At 37.7% G+C, this 26,031-nt stretch overlaps 2 protein-coding genes across 2 annotated transcripts; both read right to left on the reverse strand.

Moving 5' to 3' along the window:
• Window positions 1–14,843: 14,843 nt before the first annotated feature.
• LOC112587122 (olfactory receptor 2L3-like) lies at window positions 14,844–15,779 on the reverse strand. Its single transcript, XM_025294192.3, has one exon. It carries the CDS (start codon window positions 15,777–15,779, stop codon window positions 14,844–14,846), a length of 936 nt encoding a protein of 311 aa, XP_025149977.3.
• A 7,886-nt stretch (window positions 15,780–23,665) lies between these two features.
• LOC112587123 (olfactory receptor 2L3-like) lies at window positions 23,666–24,720 on the reverse strand. The gene has a single exon (XM_025294193.3). It carries the CDS (start codon window positions 24,599–24,601, stop codon window positions 23,666–23,668), a length of 936 nt encoding a protein of 311 aa, XP_025149978.3. The 5' UTR covers window positions 24,602–24,720.
• Window positions 24,721–26,031: the final 1,311 nt, after the last annotated feature.

Genomic DNA, 26,031 nt, shown 5'->3' on the forward strand with positions numbered 1-26,031 from the left:
TTTGGAGAAATTACTGTTTAGTTCTATTGCCCACTTTTTGATTGGGTTGTTTGTTTTTCTGGTATTGAGCTACATGAACTGCTTGTATATTTTGGAGATTAATTCTATGTCAGTTGTTTCATTTACTATTAGTTTCTCCCATTCTGAGGGCTGCCTTTTCACTGAACTTATAGTTTCCTTTGTTGTGCAAAAGGTTTTAAGTTTAATTAGGTCCTATTTGTTTATTTTTGCTTTTATTTCCATTACTCTGGGAGGTGGGTCATACAGGATCTTGCTGTGATTTATGTCAGAGAGTGTTCTGCCTATGTTTTCCTCTTGGAGTTTTATAGTTTCTGGCCTTACATTTAGATGTTTAATCCATTTTGGGTTTATTTTTGTGTATGATGTTAGAAAGTGTTCTAGTTTAATTTTGTTACATGTGGTTGACCAGTTTTCCCAGCACCACTTGTTAAAGAGATTGTCTTTTCTTCATTGTGTATTTTGCCTCTTTTGTCAAAGATAAGGTGTCCATAGATGCATGGATTTATCTCTGGGCTTTCTATTTTGTTCCATTGACCTATATTTCTGTCTTTGTCCAGTATCATACTGTCTTGATGACTGTAGCTTTGTAGTATAGTATGAAGTCAGGAAGGTTGATTTCTCCAGTTCCATTCTTCTTTCGCAGGGTTGTTTTGGCTATTCGAGGTTTTCATGTTTCCATACAAATTGTGAAATTATTTATTCTAGTTCTGTGAAAAATATCATTGGTAGCTTGATAGGGATTGTGTTGAATCTATAGATTGCTTTGGGTAGTATACTCATTTTCACTATATTGATTCTTCCAGTCCACGAACATGGTATATTTCTCTATTTCTGTCATCTTTGACTTCTTTCATCAGGATTTTATAGTTTTCTATACACAGGCCTTTTGTTTCTTTAGGTAAATTTATTCCTAAGTATTTTTTTCTTTTCATTGCAATGGTGAATGGGATTGTTTCCTTAATTTATCTTTCTAAATTTTTCCTTGTTAGTGTATAGGAACACAAGGGATTTCTGTGTATTAATTTAATATCCTGAAGCTTTTCTATATTCATTGATTAGCTCTAGTAATTTTATGGTGGTATCTTTAGGGTTTTCTATGTAGAGGATCATGTCATCTGCAAACAGTGAGTGTTTTACTTCTTCTCTTCCAATTGGGATTCCTTTTATTTCTTTTTCTTCTCTGACTGCTGTGCCTAGGACTTCCAAAACTATGTTGAATAGTAATGGTGAGAGTGGGCACCTTTGTCTTGTTCCTGATTTTAGAGGAAATGCTTTCAATTTTTCTCCACTGAGGATAATGTTTGCTGTGAGTTTGTCATATGTGGCCTTTATTATGTTGAGGTATGTTCCTTTTATGCCTGCTTTCTGGAGAGGTTTTTTTTTTTAATTATCATAAATGGGTGTTGAATTTTGTTAAAGGCTTTTTCTGCATCTATTGAAATAATCATATGGTTTTTATCTTTCAATTTGTTAATATGGTGTATCACATTGATTGATTTGCAAATATTGAGGAACCCTTGCATCCTTGGAATAAAGCCCATTTGGTCATGATGTATTATCTTTTAAATATGTTTTTGGATTCTGCTTGGTAGAATTTTGTCGAGGATGTTTGCATCCATGTTCATCAGTGATATTGGCCTGTAGTTTTCATTTTTTGTGGTGTCTTTGGTTTTGGTATTAGGGTGATGGTGGCCTCATAGAATAAGATGGGGAGTTTATCTTCCTCTGCAATTTTGTGGAAGGATTTTGGTAGGATAGATATTAGTTCATCTCTAAATTTTTGGTATAATTCACACGTGAAGCCATCTTGTCCTGGGCCTTTGTTGGAAGATTTTAGATTACAGTTTCAATTTCAGTGCTTGTGATTGGTCTGTTCAGATTTTCTATTTCTTTCTGCTTCAGTTTTGGAAGGTTATACTTTTCTAAGAATTTGTCCATTTCTTCCAGGTTATCCATTTTATTGGCATATAGTTGCTCATAGTAGTCTCTTTATGATCTTTTGTAGTTTTGTGTTGTCTGTTGTGTGATTTCTCCATTTTCATTTCTAATTTTATTGATTTGATTCTTCTCTCTTTTTTTCTTGATGAGTTTGGCTAATGATGTGTCTATTTTGTTTATCTTCTCAAAAAACCAACTTTTATTATTTTATTTTATGCCATCCAACCATCGCATCCTCTGTCATCCACTTCTCCTGCCCTCAATCTTTCCCAGCATCAGGGTATTTTCCAATGAGTCAGCTTTTAATAAGATTCTTTTTTAAAAAAATATGAATTTATTTATTTTAATTGGAGGGTAATTACTTTACAATATTGTATTGGTTTTGCCATACATCAACATGAATCCACCGCGGGTGTACATGTGTTCCCCATCCTGAACCCTCCTCCCACCTCCCTCCCCATACCATTCCTCTGGGTCATCCCAGTGCACAAGCCCCGAGCATCCTGTATCATGCATCGACCCTAGTCTGGTGATTCGTTTCACATATGATATTATACATGTTACAATGCCATTCTCCCAAATCATCCCACCCTCGCCCTCTCCCACAGAGTCCAAAAGACTGTTCTATACATCTGTGTCTCTTTTGCTGTCTTACATACAGGGTTATCGTTACCATCTTTCTAAATTCCATATATATGCATTAGTATACTGTATTGGTGTTTTTCTTTCTGGCTTACTTCACTCTGTATAATAGGCTCCAGTTTTATCCGCCTCATTAGAGCTGATTCAAATGTATTCTTTTTAATGGCTGAGTAATACTCCATTGTGTATATGTACCACAGCTTTCTTATCCATTCATCTGCCGATGGACATCTAGGTTGCTTCCATGTCCTGGCTATTATAAACAGTGCTGTGATGAACACTGGCGTACATGTGTCTCTTTCAATTCTGGTTTCCTCAGTGTGTATGCCCAGTAGTGGGATTGCTGGGTCATAAGGCAGTTCTATTTCCAGTTTTTTAAGGAATCTCCACACTGTTCTCCATAGTAGCTGTACTAGTTTGCATTCCCACCAACAGTGTAAGAGGGTTCCCATTTCTCCACATCCTCTCCAGCATTTATTGCTTGTAGACTTTTGGATAGCAGCCATTCTGACTGGCGTGAAATGGTACCTCATTGTGGTTTTGATTTGCATTTCTCTGATAATGAGTGATGTTGAGAATCTTTTCATGTGTTTGTTAGCCATCTTTATGTCTTCTTTGGAGAAATATCTGTTTAGTTCTTTGGCCCATTTTTTGATTGGGTCGTTTATTTTTCTGGAATTGAGCTGCAGGAGTTGCTTGTATATTTTTGAGATTAGTTGCTTGTCAGTTGCTTCATTTGCTATTATTTTCTCCCATTCTGAAGGCTGTCTTTTCACCCTGCTTATAGTTTCCTTTGTTGTGCAGAAGCTTTTAATTTTAATTAGGTCCCATTTGTTTATTTTTGCTTTTATTTCCAATATTCTGGGAGGTGTGTCATAGAGGATCCTGCTGTGATGTATGTCAGAGAGTGTTTTGCCTATGTGCTCCTCTAGGAGTTTTATAGTTTCTGGTCTTACGTTTGGATCTTTAATCCATTTTGAGTTTATTTTGTGTATGGTGTTAGAAAGTGTTCTAGTTTCATTCTTTTACAAGTGGTTGACCAGAGTTCCCAGCACCACTTGTTAAAGAGATTGTCTTTTCTCCATTGTATATTCTTGCCTCCTTTGTCAAAGATAAGGTGTCCATAGGTGTGTGGATTTATCTCTGGGCTTTCTATTTTGTTCCAAGAATCAACTTTTAGTTTTGTTGATCTTTGCTATAGTCTCCTTTGTTTCTTTTTCATTTATTTCTGCTATGAGTTTTATTATTTCTTTCCTTCTATTAACTTTGGGTTTTTTCTGTTCTTCTTTTTCTAGTTGCTTTAGGTGTAAAATTAGGCTGTTTATTTGATGTTTCTCTTGTTTCTTGAGGTAGGCTTGTATTGCTATGAGCCTCCCTCTGGGCACTGCTTTTACTGAATCCCATAGATTTTGGGTTGCTGTGTTTTCATTTTCATTTGTTTCTGTGCATATTTTGATCTCCTTTATGATTTCTTCTGTGATATGTTGGTTATTCAGAAGTTTGTTGTTTAGCCTCCATCATTCAGTCAGTCAGTCAGTTCAGTCGCTCAGTCATGTCCGACTCTTTGTGACCCCATGAATTGCAGCATGCCAGGCCTCCCTGTCCATCACCAACTCCCGGAGTTCACTCAAACTCAACGTCCGTTGAGTCGGTGATGCCATCCAGCCATCTCATCCTCTGTCGTCCCCTTCTCCTCCTGCCCTCAATCTCTCCCAGCATCAGAGTCTTTACCAATGAGTCAGCTCTTCTCATGAGGTGGCCAAAGTACTGGAGTTTCAGCTTTAGCATCATTCCTTCCAAAGAACACCCAGGGCTGATCTCCTTCAGAATGGACTGGTTGGATCTCCTTGCAGTCCAAGGGACTCTCAAGAGTCTTCTCCAACACCACAGTTCAAAAGCATCAATTCTTCGGTGCTCAGCTTTCTTCACAGTCCAACTCTCACATCCATACATGACCACTGGAAAAACCATAGCCTTGACTAGATGGACCTTTGTTGGCAAAGTAATGTCTCTGCTTTTGAATATGCTATTTAGGTTGGTCATAACTTTCCTTTCAAGGACTAAGCGTCTTTTAATTTCATGGCTGCAGTCACCATCTGCAGTGATTTTGGAGCCCAGAAAAATAAAGTCTGACACTGTTTCCACTGTTTCCCCATCTATTTCCCATGAAATGATGGGAATGGATGCCATGATCTTAGTTTTCTGAATGTTGAGCTTTAAGCCAACTTTTTCACTCTCCTCTTTCACTTTCATCAAGAAGCTCTTTGGCAGAAGTTCTTCACTTTCTGCCATAAGGGTGGTGTCATCTGCATATCTGAGGTTATTGATATTTCTCCTGGCAATCTTGATTCCAGCTTGTGCTTCTTCCAGCCCAGCGTTTCTCATGATGTACTCTGCATATAAGTTAAATAAGCAGGGTGACAATATACAGCCTTGACATACTCCTTTTCCTATTTGGAACCAGTCTGTTGTTTCATGTCCAGTTCTAACTGTTGCTTCCTGACCTGCATACAGGTTTCTCAAGAGGCAGGTCAGGGGTTAGCCTCCATATGTTTGTGTTTTTTATAGTTTTTTTCCTCTGTAGTTGATATCTGGCACTGTGATCAGAAAAGATGCTTGAAATGATCTCAAATTTTAAAAATTTACCAAGGCTAGATTTGTGACCCAGGATGTGATCTATCCTGGATAATGTTTCATGTGCACTTAAGAAAAAGGTGAAATACATTGGTGTTTTTTTGGTGAAATGCCCTGTAGATATCAATTAGGTCTAACTGGTCCGTTGTATCATTTAAAACTTGTGTTTCCCTGCTAATTTTCTGTTTGGTTGACCTATTTATAGGTGTGAGTGGGGTATTAAAGTCCTCCACTGTTATTGTGTTACTCTTAATGTCCCCTTTCCTACTTGTTAGCATTTGCCTTATGTATGGAGGTGCTACTAACATTAGGTGCATGTATATTTATAATTGTTTATCTTCTTCTTGGATTGATCCCTTGATCATTATCTAGTGTCCTATGTCTCTTATCATGGTCTTTATTTCAAAGTCTATTTTATCTGATATGAGTATTGCTAGTCCTGCTTTCTTTTGGTCTCCATTTTCATGAGATATCTTTTTCCAGCCCCTGACTTTCAGTCTGTATGTGTCCCTATATTTGAGGTGGGTCTCTTGTAGACAGCATATATAGGGGTCTTGTTTTTGTATCCATTTGGTCAGTCTTTGTCTTTTGGTTGGAGCATTTAACCCATTTACATTTAAGATAATTATTGATAAGTATGATCCTGTTACTATTTACTTTGTTGTTTTGGGTTCATTTTTATAAACCTTTTCTGTGTTTCCTATCTAGAAAAACTCCTTTAGCATTTGTTGAAGAGCTGATTTGGTGGTTCTGAATTCTCTCAGCTTTTGCTTGTCTGTAAATGTTTTGATTTCTCCTTCATATATGAATGATATTCTTGCTGGATAGAGTAATACTGGTTGTAGGTTTTCCTCTTTCATCAGTTAAAGTATATCCTGCCATTCCCTTCTGGCCTGAAGAGTTTCTATTGAAAGATCAATTGTCATCCTTATGAGGAATCCCCTTGTGTATTATTTGTTGCTTTTCCCTTGCTGCTTTTGGTATTTATTCTTTGTGTTTAATTTTTGTGTTTAATTCTTTGTGTTTAATTTTTGTTAGTTGATTAACATTTGTCTTGTGTTTTTCCTTGGGTTTATCCTGTTTGGGACTCTGGGTTTCTTGGACTTGGGTGGCTATTTCCTTTCCCATTTTGGGGAAGTTTTCAACTATTATCTCCTCAAGTATCTTCTCATGCCCTTTCTTTCTTTCTTTTGGGACACCTTGGAGAAGACTCTTGAGTATCCCTTGGACTGCAAAGAGATGAAACCAGTTAGTCCTAAAGGAAATCAACCTTGAATATTTATTGGAAGGACTGATGCTGAAGTGCCAATACTTTGGCCACATGATGTGAAGAGCTGACTCATTAGAAAAGACCCTGATGCTGGAAAAGATTGAAAGCAGGAGGAGAAGGGTATGACAGAGGATGAGATGTTTGGATGGCCTCTCTGACTCAAAGGACATGAGTTTGAGCAAGCTCCAGGAGGTGGTGAAGGATAGGGGAGATTGGGGTGCTGTAGTCCGTAGGGTCACAAAGAGTTGGACACAACTGAGTGACTGAACAACAACAACATGGTACACACAAAATCACATACATTCTGAGACCCAGGACAGAGGTGGGAATATGAAAGAAGCACGCATGTAATTTCCTTATAAATTACAACTAAAAGTCTATGTTAACTAGACTAGAATCAATACTGTTGTGCTGGACAAGACTCTGGAGAGTTTCTTGGATAGTAAGGAGATCAAATCAGTCAATCATAAAAGAAATTAACCCTGAATATTTACTGGAAGGACCAGTGCTGAAGCTGAAGCTCCGGTACTTTGGCCACTTGATTTGAATAGCTGACTCATTTGAAAAGACCCTGATGCTGGGAAAGATTGAAGGCAAGAGGAGAAGGGGGTGACAGAGGATGAGATGGCTGGATGGCATCACTAATTCAATGGACATGAGTTTGAACAAACTCTGGTAGATAGTAAAGGACCTGGAAGCCTGGTGTACTGCAGTTCATGGGGTCTCAAGGAGTCAGACACGACTTAGCAACTGAATGGCAACAACAATAATATTATCAACTATATTTCAATTTAAAACATTTATTAAAAATAGTTACAAATTCAGTAATGCTGCAGGGTACAAAAGCAACATGGAAAAATCAGTTGTGTTTTTGTGCACACATAGATAAATTAACAAAACAATCTTGTTTATAATTACATAAATGAGAATAAATATCCAGTAATAAATTTAACCAAGGAATTTAAAGATATGTACTGAAAAATATATGAAATTAATGAAAGAAATGAGAGGCCCAAATAAGTGGAAAGATATTCCATGCACACAGGTAGGATGAATTGATGTTCAAATATAGAAACTACCCAAAAACAGCCTATAGATTTCCTGAAATCTTCTTCAGTACTCAATTTAAAGAAGTAAACAATTCTATAGTTTGTATGAAACCACAAAAGACCCCAAATAGCTAAAGCACTCCTGAGAAAGAAAAAAGCTGGTGGCATTATGCTCCCTGATTTCAAACTATATGGCAAGGTATACCAATCAACAAATGATATGCTATTGGCATAAAAACAGACACAAATAAACTGAACAAAATAGAGGTCCAAGAAATAAACCCACATATATGTGGTCAATGAATATACTAAAATGGAGCCAAGAATATTCAATGAGAAAAATTTGTTTTTTCAAAAAAAGGTGTTGGGAACACTATGTAGCTATATGCAAAAGAATGAATCTGGAGCAATATCCTATCTCATACACAAACGTTATCTCAAAATAGATTAAAGATTGAACATAAGATTTGAAACCAAGAGAATCCTAGAAGAAAACAAAGGCAGTAAGACACTAAAAGCAAAGACAATAGAAACAAAAATAAACAAGTGGGGCTACTTAGAAAATAAAAAAAATAAAAACTCTGCACAGCAAGGAAAACCATCAACAAAATGTAAAAGCAATCTTCCAAATGGGATAAAATATTTGAAAATCACATATTTGATACAGAATTAGTGTCTCAAATGTTTTGTTAAAAACTCATATGAGTCAGTAGTGAAAACACAAACAATAGTACTTAAAAAATAATCAGAGGATCTGAACAGACATTTTCCAAGGAATCCATACAGATAGCCAACATGCTCACCTTCAATAATCATTCAAGAATTTCAAATCAAAGCCATAACGATGTCACATAACACCTGTTAGAATGGCTGACATCAAAAACAAGAAACAACAACTGCAGGTGAGGATAGGGAGCAAGGGGAACACTTGTGGCCTTTGGTGGAATGTAAACTGGCACATCCACTATGGAAAACAGTAAAACATTTCCTGAAAACTTAAAAGTAAAACTACCATATGTATGATCCAGTACTTCCACTTCAGGGTATTTATCTGAAAGAAATAAAAAGTACTATCTCAAAAATATATCTGCATGATTATTTACAACAGTCAAGACTTTGAAACAACATATTTGTCCGTTGATGAGTAGGAAATATATATATATATATATATATATATATAATTCAGTCAAAAAATAAAGAAAATTCTAACATTTTATACAACATGAGTGGACTATGAAGACACTGTGGTAAGTAAAATAAATCATACAGACAAAGACAAGTACTATACGATCTCACTTTTATATGAGATCTAAAAGTTAAAAAAAGAAAACAAATGCTGAGAAGAGATTGGTGGTTACCAGAGGCAGGAATTGGCAGTGGGTGAAATGGGTGAAGGTGATCAAGAGATACAAACTCCCAGTTATCAAATAAGTAAGTCATGGGGATGTAATGTACAGTATGATGACAATAGTTAATAATACTTTAAGATATACTTAAAAACTGTTAAGAGAGTAAGTCTTAAAAGTTCTCATCATAAGAACAAATTTCTACTTGTTGTAACTTCATTGATGGCTTCCCAGGTAGCACAGGTGGTAAAGAGCCCACCTGCCAATGCAGGAGATGTGGATTCGATCCCTGGTCCAGGAAGATCCCCTGGAAGAGGGCATGGCAACTCACTCCAATATTCTTGCCTGGAGAATCCAATGGACAGAGGAGCTTGGTGCGCTATAGTCCATAGCGTTGCAAAGAGTCAGATAAGACTGAAACAACTTAGCACCCACAAGCAGCATGCATGATATTCACTTATCAGTTACAATGAAAAGTCTATGTTAACTAGACATACCATGGAGAACATTTTATAATATGTATGTATATGAAAATACTATCTTGTATATGTTGAACTAATATAACATTATATGTTAATTATACCTCAATTTAAACTTTTAAAAAACAAAATTATTGGCATGTTTCTGGGCCCTAGAAGAGATAGGACACACGACCACGGAGCACTCAGTGACATTGCACCTGAAATAGTCCATTAAAATCTGGGTCCTTCAGACCCACTAAGTGAAACAGGACCAGCAGAAGTCCCTATAAGATGGAAATGGTTATCTGGGACCAGGCCAAAGTAGGACCAGAGAGACCAAACTGCATGTACATGTAGTCCAGGGAAAGCAGGAGAGTAAAGGTGTTTTCTTTCTGCACTCCATGAATCCCACTGGTTTAATACATAATTACAAACAGGGTGAGGAGAGCTCAGTTGTGTCCGACTCTTGGCAACCCTGTGGACTGTAGTTCACCAGGCTCCTCTGTCCATGGGGATTCTCCAGGCAAGAATACTGCAGTGGGTTGCCATGTTCTCCTCCAGGGGATCTTCCCAACCCAGGGATTGAACCCAGGTCTCCTGCATTGCAGGCAGATTCTTTACCATCTGAGCAAAATTTGACTGTAATCACAGTTTTTCAACTTGTTTCTTCCCTCAACAAAGAGATGGGAATACCAGACCACCTGACCTGCCTCTTGAAAAACCTGTATGCAGGTCAGGAAGCAACAGAATTGGACATGGAACAACTGATTGGAAATAGGAAAAGGAATACATTAAGGCTGTATACTGTCACCCATTATTTAACTTATATGCAGAGTAAGTACATCATGAGAAACACTGGGCTGGAAGAAGCACAAGTTGGAATCAAGATTGCTGGGAGAAATATCAATAACCTCAGATATGCATATGACACCACCCTTATGGCAGAAAGTGAAGAGGAACTAAAAAGCCTCCTGATGAAAGTGAAAGAGGAGAGTGAAAAAGTTGGCTTAAAGCTCAACATTCAGAAAACTAAGATCATGGCATCCAGTCCCATCACTTCATGGCAAATAGATGGGGAAACAGTGGAAACAGTGTCAGACTTTATTTTTGGGGGGCTCCCAAATCACTGCAGATGGTTTCTGCAGCCATGAAATTAAAAGACGCTTACTCCTTGGAAGGAAAGTTATGACCAACCTAGACAGCATATTAAAAAGCAGAGACATTACTTTGCCAACAAAGGTTCATCTAGTCAAGGCTATGGTTTTTCCTGTGGTCATGTATGGATGTGAGAGTTGGACTGTGAAGAAGGCTGAGCAGCGAAGAATTGATGCTTTTGAACTGTGGTGTTGGAGAAGACTCTTGAGAGTCCATGGGACTGCAAGGAGATCCAACCAGTCCATCCTAAAGATCAGTCCTGGGTGTTCATTGGAAGGACTGATGTTGAAGCTGAAACTCCAATACTTTGGCCACCTGATGGGAAGAGCTGACTCATTTGAAAAGACCTTGGTGCTGGGAAAGATTGAGAGCAGGAGGAGAAGGGGATGACAGAGGATGAGATCGTTGGATAGCATCACCGACTCAATGGACATGGGTTTGGGTGAACTCCGGGATCTGGTGATGGACAGGGATGCCTGGTGTGCTGTGGTTCATGGGGTCGCAAGGAGTCGGACATGACTGAGTGACTGAACTGAATGTTTATTTTCTCCTGTTATTTAAAATTCCTGATTCATCCCTTTAATGGTTGTCTGGTGATTTACCATATGGTATATTGAAACACACATAGACATTTCCTTTTTGTTGAACATACATATATATATTCACAACACACTTCCCCGTCCTTACCTATCTCTTGTAATTTGTTCAAACTCATGTCCATTGAGTCAGTGATACCATTCAACCATCTTATCCTTTGTCACACTCTTCTCTCTTGCCCTCAATCTTTCCCAGCATCAGAGTATTTTCAAATGAGTCAGCTCTTTTCATCAGGTGGCCAAAGTATTGGCGCTTCAGCTTCAGCATCAGTTTTTCCAATGAATATTAAGGGTTAATTTTCTTTACAATTGACTGGTTTCATTTCTTTGCAGTCCAAGGGACTCTCAAGAGGCTTCTCCAACACCACAGTTCAAATGGATCAATTACTCAGCGCTCAGCCTTCTTTATGGTACAGCTCTCACATCTGTACATGACTACTGGAAAAACCGTAGCTTTGGCTAGACAGACAGACCTTTGTTGGCAAAGTGATGTATCTGCTTTTAAATACACTGTCTAGGTTTGTCATAGCTTTTCTTCCAAGAAGCAAGTTTCTTTTAATTTCATGGCTGCAGTCACCTTCCACAGTGATTTTGGAGCCCAATAAAATAAAGTCTGCCACTGTTTCCATTTTTCCCCATCTATATGCCATGAAATGATGGGATCAGATGCCATGATCTTAGTTTTTCAAATGTTGAAGTTTTAAGCCAGCTTTTTCACTCTCCTCTTTCACCTTCATCAAGAGGCTCTTTAGTTCCTCTTCACTTTCTGCCATTAGGGTGGTGTCATCTGTATATATGAAGTTGTTGATATTTCTCCTTGCAATCTTCTTTCCAGCTTGTGTTTCATCCAGCCTGGTATTTGCATGATATACTCTGCATGTAAGTTAAATAAGCAGGGTGACAATATACAGCCTTGACCTACTCCTTTCTCAATTTGAACCAGTTCATTGTTCAATGTCTGGTTCTAACTATTGCATCTTGTCCTGCCTACAGGTTTCTCAGGAGGCAAGTAATGTGGTCTGGTATTTTCATTTCTTTAAGAATTTTCCACAGTTTGTTGTGATCCACACAGTCAAAGGCTTTAGCGTAGTCAATGAAGCAAAAGTAGATGTTTTTCTGGAATACCCTTGCTTTTTCTATGATCCAGCGGATTTTGGCAATTTGATATCTAGTTCCTCGGCCTTTTCTAAATCTATCTGGAAGTTCTCAGTTCATGTATTTTTGAAATCTAGCTTGAAAGATTTTGAGCATTACCTTGCTAGCATGTGAATTGAGTGCAATTGTGCAGCAGTTTGAACATTCTTTGGCATTGCTTTTCTTTGGGAGTGGAATGAAAACTGACCTTTTCCAGTCCTGTGGCAACTGCTGAGTTTTCTAAATTTGCTGGCATAATGAGTGCAGCACTGTAACAGCATCATCTTTTAGGATTTGAAATAGCTCAGCTGAAATTTCATCACATCCAATAGCTTTGTTCATAGTAATACTTCCCTATGGCCCACTTGCCTTCACACTCCAGGATGTCTGGCTCTAGGTGAATGATCACACCACCATGGTCATTAAGAGCTTTTTTGTACTGTTCTGTGTATTCTGGTCACATCTTCTTAATATCTCCTGCTTCTGTTAAGTCCATATTGTTTCTGTCCGCTATTGTGCCCATCATTGTATGAAATGTTCCATTGGTATCTTGATTTTCTTGAAGATATCTCTAGTCTTTCCCACTCTATTATTTTACTCTATTTCTTTGTCTTGTTCACTTAAGAAGACTTTCCTATCTTTCCTTGTTATTCTTTGGAACTCTATTCAGATGGGTACATCTTTCCCTTTCTCTTTTGCTTTTAGCTTCTTTTCTTTTTTCAGCTGTTTGTAAGTCCTCCTCAGACAACCATTTTGCCTTTTGCATTTCTTTTTCTTAGGGGTGGTCTTGATCACTGCCTCCTCTACAATGTCACAAACCTCCACCCATAGTTCTTCAGGCACCCTGTCTATCAGATCTAATCCCTTGAATGTATTTGTCACTTCCACAGCATAATCATAAGGAATTTGATTTAGGTCATATCTGAATGGCCTAGTGGTTTTCCTTACTTCAATTTAAGTTTAAATTTTGCAATACAGAATTCATGATAAGAGCCACAGTCAGCTCCAGGTCTTGTTTTTCCTGACTGTATAGAACTCCTCCTTCTTTAGTCACAAAGAATATAATCAATCTGATTTTGGTATTAACCATCTGGTGATGTCCATGTGTATAGTTGTCTTTTGTGTTGTTGGAAGAGGATGTTTGCCATGACCAGTGTGTTCTCTCGGAAAATCTTTGTTAGTCTTTGCCCTGCTTCATTTTGTACCTAAGGCCAAACTTGCCTGTTACTCCAAGTATCTCTTGATTTTTTTGCTTTTGCATTCCAGTCCCCTATGAAGAAAAGGACATTTTTTGGGGTATTAGTTCTAGAAGGTATTTTCTTGAAATATAGATACATATCTCAAGAAAATTTACTAAAGTTATTAAATTTAGGCTACTCTTGTAGCTTAAAATGAACAAGGAATTCTCACTGTCTGCTGCTGCTGCTACTGCTGCTAAGTCACTTCAGTCGTGTCCGACTCTGTGTGACTCCATAGACGGCAGCCCACCAGGCTCCCCCTTCCCTGGGATTCTCCAGGCAAGAACACTGGAGTGGTTGCCATTTCCTTCTCCAATGCATGAAAGTGAAAAGTGAAAGTGAAGTTGCTCAGTCGTGTCCGACTGCTCACTGTCTAAGGGGAAGCAAATCAACTCTGGAGAGTTCCTGGGGTTTCATTCAAGAGAAGGGAAAAATGTTAGGGAGAGAACAGCAGAAGGGCAGCATCTCATAATTTCCCCAAATGTTCAGTATACTACATATAGGTGTTATTCTTCTCTTTTAAATTACAGCATGGAATTTGTATTCATTTAGTTATGGTGATTTTAGTAACTGATTAGGAGTCAACTATGCAATAAGGGTCTTCCCTGGTGGCTCAGATGGTAAGGCATCTGTCTGCAATGCGGGAGACCCAGGTTAGATCCTTCCTTCACCAGGAAGATCCCTTGAAGAAGGAAATGGCAACCCACTCCAGTACTGTTGCCTGGAAAATTCCATGGACTGAGGAGCCTGGTAGGCTACAGTCCATGGGGTAACAAAGAGTCGGACACGACTGAGCAACCTCACTTTCAGTTTCATAGTAGGGTATGAGCTTATAACACCTAATACATATTTAAATGACTTTATCTCATTATCTCATAGTTTAAAATGAACCTTTCCTAGCATCTTGTATTATAAAAGATACCAGTTTATTTTAATATTAAACTTTGGAATTCACCTAAACCTGGTTCATTTAAAATAATTTTTATTTATTGTATTTCAACTTATCTGCTAATGTTAATAGTAAGCCAGCTCATGGAATTTTAGTTCATCTTGAGGCCCATAGTGAATTTATATTTTATTAGAGAAAATTTCTAATAACTTCATAGATTTCAAATAATATTTAATTTAACAGGTAAACTAATTTTCTTAAATTTCTCCTAACATGATAATGCCCCAGTGAAAAATTAAGGACCTCCATTAGAAACCTGGAAATCACACCTGAAAAGTTTTATTTACGTAGGGTCGCAATCACCCTGGTTTCCTGAACCATGCAACACTTTGGGATTTAAACTCTGAATTGTAGTTTAGTCCATGGTCACAAGCATGTTCTTTCCACAGCTGAGAAGTATTCCTTATCTACTAAGATACCCCACATCTCCCCACCAACTTCATGAGAGCTGCCACCACCTCCTTATTCCTCAGGCTGTAGATAAGGGGGTTCAGCATGGGAGTGAGGATGTTGCTGAAAAGAGAGAGAGCCTGGTCCTGCTCTGGACTGTGTGAGGAAGTGAAAGTCATGTAGATGAATATGTTTGGGCCGAAGAAGAGACTTACCACAGTTAGGTGGGAAGAGCAGGTGGCCAGGGCTTTTTTCCTGCCCTTGACAGAGTTCATACGCAGGACAGTGAGGAAGATGAGTGTATAGGAAGCTATGATGAGACTGAAAGGCACAACAAGCAGTACAATGCTTGTGAGCACCACCACTAACTGATACACGGAAGTGTCTTCACAGGAAAGCTTAATGAGGACTGGGACCTCACAGAAGAAATGGTGGATCTCTCTTGACCCACAGATGGGAAAATGCATAGGGTAGACTGTATGGATAAATGAACCTATGGAGCCTCCAATCCAACATCCAGCAACCATGTGCAGACAGAACCTGGGGCTCATGATGGTGGGATAACGCAGTGGGATGCAGACAGCCACGTAGCGGTCATAAGCCATGAGAGTCAAGATGAGGCATTCTGACATTCCCAACATCAGGTAGAAGAAACTCTGTGTTCCACAGCCAATCCATGATATGGTCCTTTTCCCTGTGAAAAAGTTAGAGGCTGTCTTCGGAACAATGGTAGAAGTTAATGTCAAGTCAATGAGGGAGAGTTGACTGAGGAGAATGTACATGGGTGTATGGAGCCGAGAGTCCCTCCAGATCAAGACAATGAGAAGTAAGTTTCCCAGGAAAGCAAGGATGTAGATGAAAATGACCATGAAGTTGAGAACAATGGAATGCTGAAACTCAGGAAAGAGTCCCACAAGGATGAAATCAGTTACTGATGACACATTCCCACCCACCATGCCTCTAAAAGAAATATAACAGGGCTGGGGAACAAATCAAATGGATTAGAACAATGAACACTCAGTACATATCTTATATCAATATGTGGATCTAAAATTTTATATCTTTCCTCCAAATATTGGACTCACAATATGTGCCATCAACTCATCAGAAATATTTAACTACCTATTATTGAGCAATTGCCTAAAAGTGTGTTAAATAAAGAATATTAAATGATCAACTTTAGTCCCTCTTTGCCTCACTTGGATTCATCTTGTTTTCCTCTTTCTTTTTTCTCTCTTTTTGTTTTCACTTGGAGAATCTTATCGTAACAATGCATCTACTTTCTGCAAATTTGAACCTCAAAATGTATATATTATTTCTGATAGTCATGGACCCTGATTATTAACTCTTGTAGATTTGGGCAAAAGAAATATCAACTTAATTCACTCAATTAGTTTTGAAAATCATAAATCAATTGCTTTTCAAATTTTTAATGAAATATCCCATTGATTTACTTCTTATGGCTAAGTGCCATCATAAACAGGCTTCCCAAGTGGCACAGGTGGTAAAGAATCTGCCTGCCAACGCAGGAGATGCAAAAGACATGGGTTCAATACCTGGATTGGGATGATTCCTGGGAATAGGAAATGGCAACCCATTCCAGTAATCTTGCTTGGGAAATCCCGTGTACAGAGGAGCCAGCAGGGTCTATGGGGCCATAAAGAGTTGGACTTGACTGAGCGACTGAGTAGGTATGTATACCATCATAGATGGAGTAATAGCAGTTCCTAAACTTACATAATTATCTGCCAGGAGGCCATCAATATTCTCTTTTTTTGACCAAATAAAGCTTATATTTTCAGTCTAGAATTTTAGATTTTCCTTTACTTGGTCCAAGACACTTTTAAACCTTAGATTCCATTAATTTTAAAGCAGATAACCCAAATTCCAGTCAAATGTACCTTCTCATGCTTTCTCCACACAGCTGAAACTTTGCTTTATTTCTGCTCAGAATTATCAGTATACTTAAAGCTGAAGAAGAAGAAAATTTCCTATCCACATTTCTACAGTCCCTTATCACATCACACATATAATTATTTATCACCATAGCTAAGAGACAGTGTAGATTGGTGTCTAAGGGCACATATCAGGGGCTGCATGTGTGCTCAGTTACTCAGTTGTGTCTGACTCTTTGTGACCTCCATGGACTGTAGCCCTCCAGGTTCCTCTGTCCATTGGATTTTTCAGGAACGAAGACTGGAGTGGCTTGCCATGTCCTCCTCCAAGGGATCTTCCCAATCTAGGGACTGAACCCATGTCTCCTGCATCTCTGCCCTGGCAGACAGATACTTTACCACTGGGACACCTCAGGGTATCAGGGGCTAGGATACCCAAATTCAAGCCTAGCTGCATCATTTACTATCTATGTCTCACTTTCCTCATCTTTAAAATAAGGAATTTAATCAAATGACTTCAAGAGGGTAGTCAGGCTTAGATGAGTTATTATTATATATGTTTATTATAGTTTTCCATGTATACATATTTCTCCTCACATAAATGTTAAGGTTTTAAGTGCTAGGATTATGTTTTACCAATCTATATCTCAATAAAATCAGCACAATAGCTATAGAAGAGTATATAGTCAATGAATATTTAACCAGAAGGTTGAACAAACCCCATGGAGTTCAGCAGTCCACATTTCCATGTAGAATATATGACAAATCTCTCACTCGATTGGCATTGATGATGAGAGATAAAGCTCTTTCCCTCCATGTCATCTTATGGAAAAGTGGATTTCCTGCTCCTGAATAAGACGGTTGCTGTATATGGGGAAATTTCATATTCTTTGCTGTTTCCTCTCAGAAGTGCAGTGATATAGCATAGACATCAAAATAGCTGGAAATCCTGTTCTCTATGAATGCAGCAGGAATTTCATAATTTAAACAATGCCCTCCTTTGGTTTAGTGTGATGGTTCATTTCTGAATGTGTTTATCCAGATGATTTTTGTAACAAAATATCAGTTAATAACTACTATTATTGTTCCTTTAGTAACAACTCTGCTAAAATATAAATTATGAAGGTAATCTTGTTATAAATTATCAGGAAGCACAAATTTTGCTAAAGTCATATTCATATGATTTCAGAAGAGTTACAGAATAGTTCTTGAAATACTTTTACCAGCCACTTATTTTTCATTCTACATTTACTTAGTAGTCACTATATTTTACACATTCTGTACTAGGTGTTGAAGAAGGGGCAGAAATGCATTCAGATACAGTCAATACCTTCAATGAACTGTGAGTTTAGATATGAAATCATTTCTATCTACTAATCACAGAAGAGTGAAACAAGTGCTATAACTAAGTCTCCTATAGGGTGACATGCCAACACAGAAGACAGAGCTAATGTCTGAGTACGATGTAAGTGGATAATTAGGTAAGATGTAATTTGAGTTCTATCTACCTTGTGCTGTGCTTAGTCGCTCAGTTATGTCTGACTCTTCGTGATCCTATGGACTGTAGCCCGTCAGGCTCCTCTGTCCATGGGGATTCTCCAGGCAAGAATCCTGGAGTGGGTTGCCATGCCCTCCTTCAGGGGATCTTCCCAATCCAGGGATCGAACCCAGGTCTCCCACATTGCAGGTGGATTCTTCACCATCTGAGCCATCAGGGAAGCCCCATATCTACTTAGTACACAGCAACTCATGTACATTTAAAGACTGAGGCAACACAGAGTTTGTTGTGGTTAAAAACACATTGATGGCGAAAATCACATTTCCTACGTAAGTGGGAAACAAATTAGAATTCTTACACACTTTTTTATCCCACTGTTTTGAATTATATAACTCTGAAAGCCTGAGGTTTTCTCATTCCTGAGTAACCTCATGGAATTCTTAACTGTACAGTCATATCATGCCACGTAACTTGTCCTGCCATTTACTTCAATGAGTCGAGACATCCAACTCTTTTGGTATTTTATGTTGAACTCATATGTCTACTAAAAATACTTGATTTCTCTTGCTAGAATAATAATTAAAGGATTTCCAACTTAAAGTGAGTATGAGGTATGGCAAACATTCTAACATTCAAACATTCTAAATCTCAGAAATCATCAGTATCACTGTATCCACCCTATTTGACAATTTGCTTTAGGTCTGTGTTCCTGACTTTAATTACTCAAGGTATGATATTCTTTAAGATTATGAGTGGTTAACTTTATAACAATGAGAATACAACTGGCAAAGAGGTTAATGAAGATGACAGAGTAACAAAGTCAGTGTTTAAAAATATTGGAGCCAAAGCTTTTAGAAAAAGCATCTATATGTGTTTAATTTTTTACTTGATACTTTTACTTAGCTTTTTATAAATGCTTATTAAATAATAACCAACTACCTGAAAACAAATTGTTGGTTGGTGTTTAGGAAGTAGAAACCTTGGATCATAGCATAACCAAATAACACACAGTATTTTTAAAATAGAACAATCAACTATCCCTTAGTAAATATTTCTGTATTATTTATTAAATTTTTCTCACAAAAGTGAATCAATTTTATTAGTTTAATTCAATGGAATGATTACTTACAGAGATCAATTCTGAATATATTTCCATTATTTCTCTAATATGGAAGATAAATCTACTTATAAAGAGGACAGTGTGATATTAACCTGTAGAATTTTATTGACCTTTTAAGACTTTTTACAATGATATGACTACTATATCATTTTATGAATAGAGTTTGCCCTTATTGTTAGCATACTTTGAGGTCATACCTATTATGGGTTCATACAAGGCAGATGGAAATGAAATCACAACTCAGTCATCAAACAGCTTTTCTAAAGCAACAGGATTGATTCAAGAAATTATCAAGAGATTAAATTGTTTCCTGAGTTTAGGTACATCTTTGGATATCAGTTTTGAGTCTAAATGAATAGTAATTCTCATTCTCAAATGTTTTACTTGACATCATACATGGTACCTGCTTAGTATTATGCTGTGTTTGATTATATGAATATTTATGACTCATTATTTAATTGATGTAATTCCTACAGATAGTCAAACAGAAATGTAATTCTATGTAGCTTTCCCCTAGACCTCAATCCTGGGAAGCCTACAGTCAGATTTTTATTTTCCTTTGACAAATACAATCACCAAAGTCTGACATTTGAGGACTTAATGATAATCATATAGATTCTCTACAGAATTTCCATTACCAGGCAAGGTTCAAAACTCCTTATTTTTCCTGGTTCATTTCTACCTTAAATTCTATTTATCTCCAATCTCCTCTGCCTCTTGGAATTGCTGATAACTTCCAGATTTTCTGCGATCAGGCACACCTTCTCACTATGCGGCATTAGCCCTTTATTTTGCATAGAAAAGTGAATGCAACTGACTTGATGTTGATGGCGAGTCATGCATTTTGAAAATGAGACCAGTGGCTATGATTCTATGATACTATGTATATTAAATACTGGCTGGTATATCAGCAAAGATCTAGACAGAAGGCTTAATAATTTCCCATCAAGGGTCTGGAGACCTTGGTAGTGAATAACCTAGGGGAACACAGTCCCCAGACTTTAATTAATTTTGATTCCAGATTGTAATAGGAAAACTTAGAAATTAATTGGCAAATGTTAAAATGTACAAAAATATTTCTCACCATGGAAAAATATTCAGATGTTTTAAAATATTTTCACATGATAAACCACAAGGCAAATGATGAATTTCCATCAGGGACATGTAGTCTGCCCTATGATAAATTTCAAAAATAGAAGGATACTCAATATTCAGTATTTCTACATTTACCTCACCCCCCCAAGAAACTTACCCCAACTTTTATATGATTCTTTTAGCCAGTATGACTTATAAAGAAGTTAATTGTATAGTAGTTTGATAATATAGCTTCATTTTAACATACTGACATATGGTAAATAAAATCAACTGAAATCAGAAGGACCTAAATTAATGGTCATCCCTCCAATTTTTTAACTGTAAATTTTGTTCAAGTAACTTAAATTTCTGAGTTTTAGTAATGTTTCTGTGAACATGGGCATAGTAAAGCTGCCCTCACTAGGCTGTGTTTTATATAACCCATTTGAATGAACAAAGTTAATGGAGTCCTTGTAATGTTTCTCAGAAAGTCAATGTGAAGTCTGTCTTGGTTAATTATTACCTGGTTTTGAGAGTATCTTTTGCATATCTAGAGCAAAGCATAGTATCAAAAGACTTAGTGTTTCCTGTCTCTAAAAGCAATCTGACTGACTATGACTGAATATTTGCCCACAAAAACTCAAAAATAATTTGCAAAATATCACGAAAACCAGATTGTTTTAAAATATGCACTTCAGTTCTTTAAAAACAACTAGAATTGTCAAAGGAAACAAAAAATCAGGCAAACATATTCAGAAAAAGTTGGAAAAGTAAGGTACCTTAGTTAAAAAAAGGGATGGAAATAATTGCATAATTTTATGTTTCATCAATGAAAAAGCAATTATAAATTAATATGTAGTATTTTGGTAATATCAACTCTTTGCATCAGTTTGGTTCAGTCGCTCAGTCGTGTCTGACTCTTTTCGACCCCATGAAGCGCAGCACGCCAGGCCTCCCTGTCCATCACAAACTCCCGGAGTTCACTCAGACTCATGTCCATCGAATCAGTGATGCCATCCAGCCATCTCATCCTCTGTCGTCCCCTTCTCCTCCTGCCCCCAATCCCTCCCAGCGTCAGAGTCTTTTCCAATGAGTCAGCTCTTCACATGAGGTGGCCAAAGAACTGGAGTTTCAGCATCATTCCCTCCAAAGAAATTCCAGGGCTGATTTCCTTCAGAATGGACTGGTTGGATCTCCTTCATACAAATGTATAAATTAATAAATGTTTAATTTGTACAAGAGGTATAAACAAACATACCATACACTACTCTGGATTTTTTATCAAAATTTCTGCCTTATTATATTGAATTTCTCCTTTGCATGTGTGCTTACACTTTCATGTTATAATACAGCTGTTTGAGGACAAAGATAACACTAATTCCTCTTTATATCATCTGTATTTAGGTCAGTGAACTACCACCAAAACTGCCCTGCTGCATATATTTGTATGGCCCAGGGGCTCAGAAAATTGTGTGAAATTCAAATTTCAGTGTCCATCAGGAAGGTTTATTAGAATACGTTCATTCTTATTAATTTCCATATTAGCTACAGTTGCTTCTATACTTTCAGAGTTGATTAGTTGTGGCAGAGACACTATAGATCACAAAGCCTAAAATATTAAATATCTGAATACTAAAAGAAAAAGTTTGTTATCTTTATAAGTTTATTGAAAACATATTCACTAACTGTTAGTGAATATGAAATATGACATTATATTTAATTTTATTCTCCATTTTAAGAATGAAGAGATAATCAGGCTGGTGATATTCCCTAGAATGGTTTCATTCCAAAGATGGGTATATCTTTCCTCTTCTCCTTTACCTTTAGGTTCTTTTCTTTTCCCAGCTGTTTGGAAGCCCTCCCCAGAAAACCATTTTGCCTTTTGTGTTGCCTTTTCTTGGGGGTGGTCTTGATCATTGCTTCCTCTACAATGTCACAAACCTCCACCCATAGTTCTTCAGGCACCCTGTCTATCAGATCTAATCCCTTGAATGTATTTGTCACTTCCACAGCATAATCATAAGGGATTTGATTTAGGTCATATCTGAATTTTGCAATATGGTGTTCATGATGAGAGCCCCAGTCAGCTCCAGGTCTTGTTTTTCCTGACTGTATAGAGCCTCTCCATCTTCAGTCACAAAGAATATAATCAGTCTGATTTTGGTATTGATCATCTGGTGATGTCCATGCGTATAGTTGTCTTTTGTGTTGTTGGAAGAGGATGTTTGCTATGACCAGTGTGTTCTCTTGGAAAATCTTTGTTAGTCTTTGCCCTGCTTCATTTTGTACACTAAAGCCAAACTTGCCTGTTACTCCAAGTATCTCTTGACTTTTTGCTTTTGCATTCCAGTCCCCTCTGAAGAAAAGGACATCTTTTTGGGTGTTAGTTCTAGAAGCTGTTTTCTTGAGATATAGATACATATCTCAAGGAAATTTACTAAAGTGAGTAGCTTCAAATGAACAAGGAATTCTCACTGTCTAAGGGGAAGCAAATCAACTCTGGAGAGTTCCTGAGATTTCATTCAAGGGAAGGGAAAAATGTTGGGGAGAAAACAGCAGAAGGGCAACATCTCGTAATTTCGCCAATTGTTCAGTATACTACTTATAGGTATTATTCTTCCCTTTAAATTACAGTATGGAATTTGTATCCATTTAGTTAATGTGATTTTAATAACTAATTATGAGTCAACTATGCAATAAGATATTTATACAGTAGGGTATGACCTTATAACACCTAATACATATGTAAATGACTTTATCTCATCATCTCGTAGTTTAAAATGCACCTTTCCTTAGCATCTTGTATTATGCAAGATACCAGTTTATTTTAATATTTAACTTTGGAATTCACCTAAACCTGGTTCATTTAAAGTAATTTTTATTTATTGTATTTCAACTTATCTGCTAATGTTAATAGTAAGCCAGCTCATGGAATTTTAGTTCATCTTGAGATCCACAGTGAATTTATATTTTATTAGAAAAATTTTCTAATAACTTCATAGATTTCAAATAATATTTAATTTAACAGGTAAACTAATTTTCTTAAATTTCTCCTAACATGATAATGCCCAAGTGAAAAATTAAGGACCTCCATTAGAAACCTGGAAATCACACCTGAAAAGTTTTATTTAAATAGGGTTGCAATCACCCTGGTTTCCTGAATCATGCAACACTTTGGGATTTAAACTCTGAATTGTAGTTTAGTCCACGGTCACAAGCATGTTCTTTCCACAGCTGAGAAGTATTCCTTATCTACTAAGATACCCCACATCTCCCCACCAACTTCATGAGAGCTGCCACCACCTCCTTATTCCTCAGGCTGTAGATAAGGGGGTTCAGCATGGGAGTGAGGATGTTGCTGAAAAGAGAGAGAGCCTGGTCCTGCTGTGGACTATGTGAGGAAGTGAAAGTCATGTAGATGAATATGTTTGGGCCGAAGAAGAGACTTACCACAGTTAGGTGGGAAGAGCAGGTGGCCAGGGCTTTTTTCCTGCCCTTGACAGAGTTCATACGCAGGACAGTGAGGAAGATGAGTATATAGGAAGCTATGATGAGACTGAAAGGCACAACAAGCAGTACAATGCTTGTGAGCACCACCACTAACTGATACACGGAAGTGTCTTCACAGGAAAGCTTAATGAGGACTGGGACCTCACAGAAGAAATGGTGGATCTCTCTTGACCCACAGATGGGAAAATGCATAGGGTAGACTGTATGGATAAATGAACCTATGGAGCCTCCAATCCAACATCCAGCAACCATGTGCAGACAGAACCTGGGGCTCATGATGGTGGGATAACGCAGTGGGATGCAGACAGCCACGTAGCGGTCATAAGCCATGAGAGTCAAGATGAGGCATTCTGACATTCCCAACATCAGGTAGAAGAAACTCTGTGTTCCACAGCCAATCCATGATATGGTCCTTTTCCCTGTGAAAAAGTTAGAGGCTGTCTTCGGAACAATGGTAGAAGTTAATGTCAAGTCAATGAGGGAGAGTTGACTGAGGAGAATGTACATGGGTGTATGGAGCCGAGAGTCCCCCCAGATCAAGACAATGAGAAGTAAGTTTCCCAGGAAAGCAAGGATGTAGATGAAAATGACCACGAAGTTGAGAACAATGGAATGCTGAAACTCAGGAAAGAGTCCCACAAGGATGAAATCAGTTACTGATGACGCATTCCCACCCACCATGCCTCTAAAAGAAATATAACAGGGCTGGGGAACAAATCAAATGGATTAGAACAATGGACACTCAGTACATGTCTTATATCAATATGTGGATCTAAAATTTTATATCTTTCCTCCCAACATTGGACTCTCACAATATGTGCTATTAACTCATCAGAAGTATTTAACTACATTTTGTTGAGCAATTGCCTAAAGTGTGTTAAATAAAGAATATTATAAAAAATGATCAAATTTAGTTCCTCTTCACCTCGATTAGATTCATCTTGTTTTTCTATTCTTTATATTTTCTCTTTCTTTGCTTTTACTTGGAGAATCTTATCATAGCAATGTTTCTACTTTCTACAAATTTGAACCTCAAAATGTATATATTATTTCTGATAGTCATGGACCCAATTAACTCTTAGAGATTTGGGCAAAAGAAATATCAACTTAATTCACTCAATTAGTTTTGAAAATCACAAATCAATTACTTTTCAAATTTTTAATGAAATATCCCATTGATTTACTTTTTATGGGTAAGTGCCATCATAAACAGGCTTCCCAAGTGGCACAGGTGGTAAAGAATCTGCCTGCCAATGCAGGAGATGCAAGAGACAGGGGTTCAATCCCTGGATTGGGACGATTCCCTGGAATAAGAAATGACAACCCACTCCAGTAATCTTGCTTGGGAAATCCCATGGACAAAGGAGCCTGGCAGGCTACAGTCCATGGGGTCACAAAGAGTCAGACTTGATTGAGCAACTTAGCAGGTATGCACAGCATCACAGATGGAGTAATAGAAATTCCTAGACTTACATTATTGCCTGCTAGGAAGCCATCAATATCCCCTATTTCTGACCAAATAAAGCTTATATTTTCAGTCTAGCATTTTAGATTTTCCATGACTTGGGTCCAAGAAAGCTTATAAATCTTAGATTCTATTAATTTAAAACAGATAACCCAAATTCCAGTCAAACCTACGTTCTCATGGTTTCTCCACAGGACTTATGTATTCACACAGCTGAATTCCTTCGCTTTTATTTCTGCTCAGAATTATCAGTATACTGAAAGCTGAAGAAGAAGAAATTTTCCTATCCACATTCCTACGGTCCCTAATAACATCAGACATATAATTATTTATCATCATAACTAAGAGACAGTGTAGCTTGGAGTCTAAGAGCATATGTCAGAGGCTGCATACGTGCTCAGTCACTCAGTCGTCTGACTCTTTGTGACCGCAATGGACTGTAGCCCTCCAGGCTCCTCTGTCCATGGGATTTTTCAGAAACAAATACTGGATGGCTTGCCATGTCCTCCTCCAAGTGATCTTCCTGACCCAGGGATCGAACCCATGTTTCCTGCGTCTCCTGCCCTGGCAGATGGATACTTACCACTGAGACACCTCAGTGTATCAACGGCTAGGATACCCAAATTCAAGCCTAGCTGCATCATTT

The sequence above is a fragment of the Bubalus bubalis genome, chromosome 9, assembly GCF_019923935.1.
Source record: "Bubalus bubalis isolate 160015118507 breed Murrah chromosome 9, NDDB_SH_1, whole genome shotgun sequence".
NCBI classification, from domain to species: Eukaryota; Metazoa; Chordata; class Mammalia; order Artiodactyla; family Bovidae; genus Bubalus; species Bubalus bubalis.

Coding starts and splice junctions, on each gene's coding strand:
- LOC112587122 (XM_025294192.3), bottom strand. CDS start 15,779: ATGGTGGGTGGGAATGTGTCATCAGTAACTGATTTCATCCTTGTGGGA.
- LOC112587123 (XM_025294193.3), bottom strand. CDS start 24,601: ATGGTGGGTGGGAATGCGTCATCAGTAACTGATTTCATCCTTGTGGGA.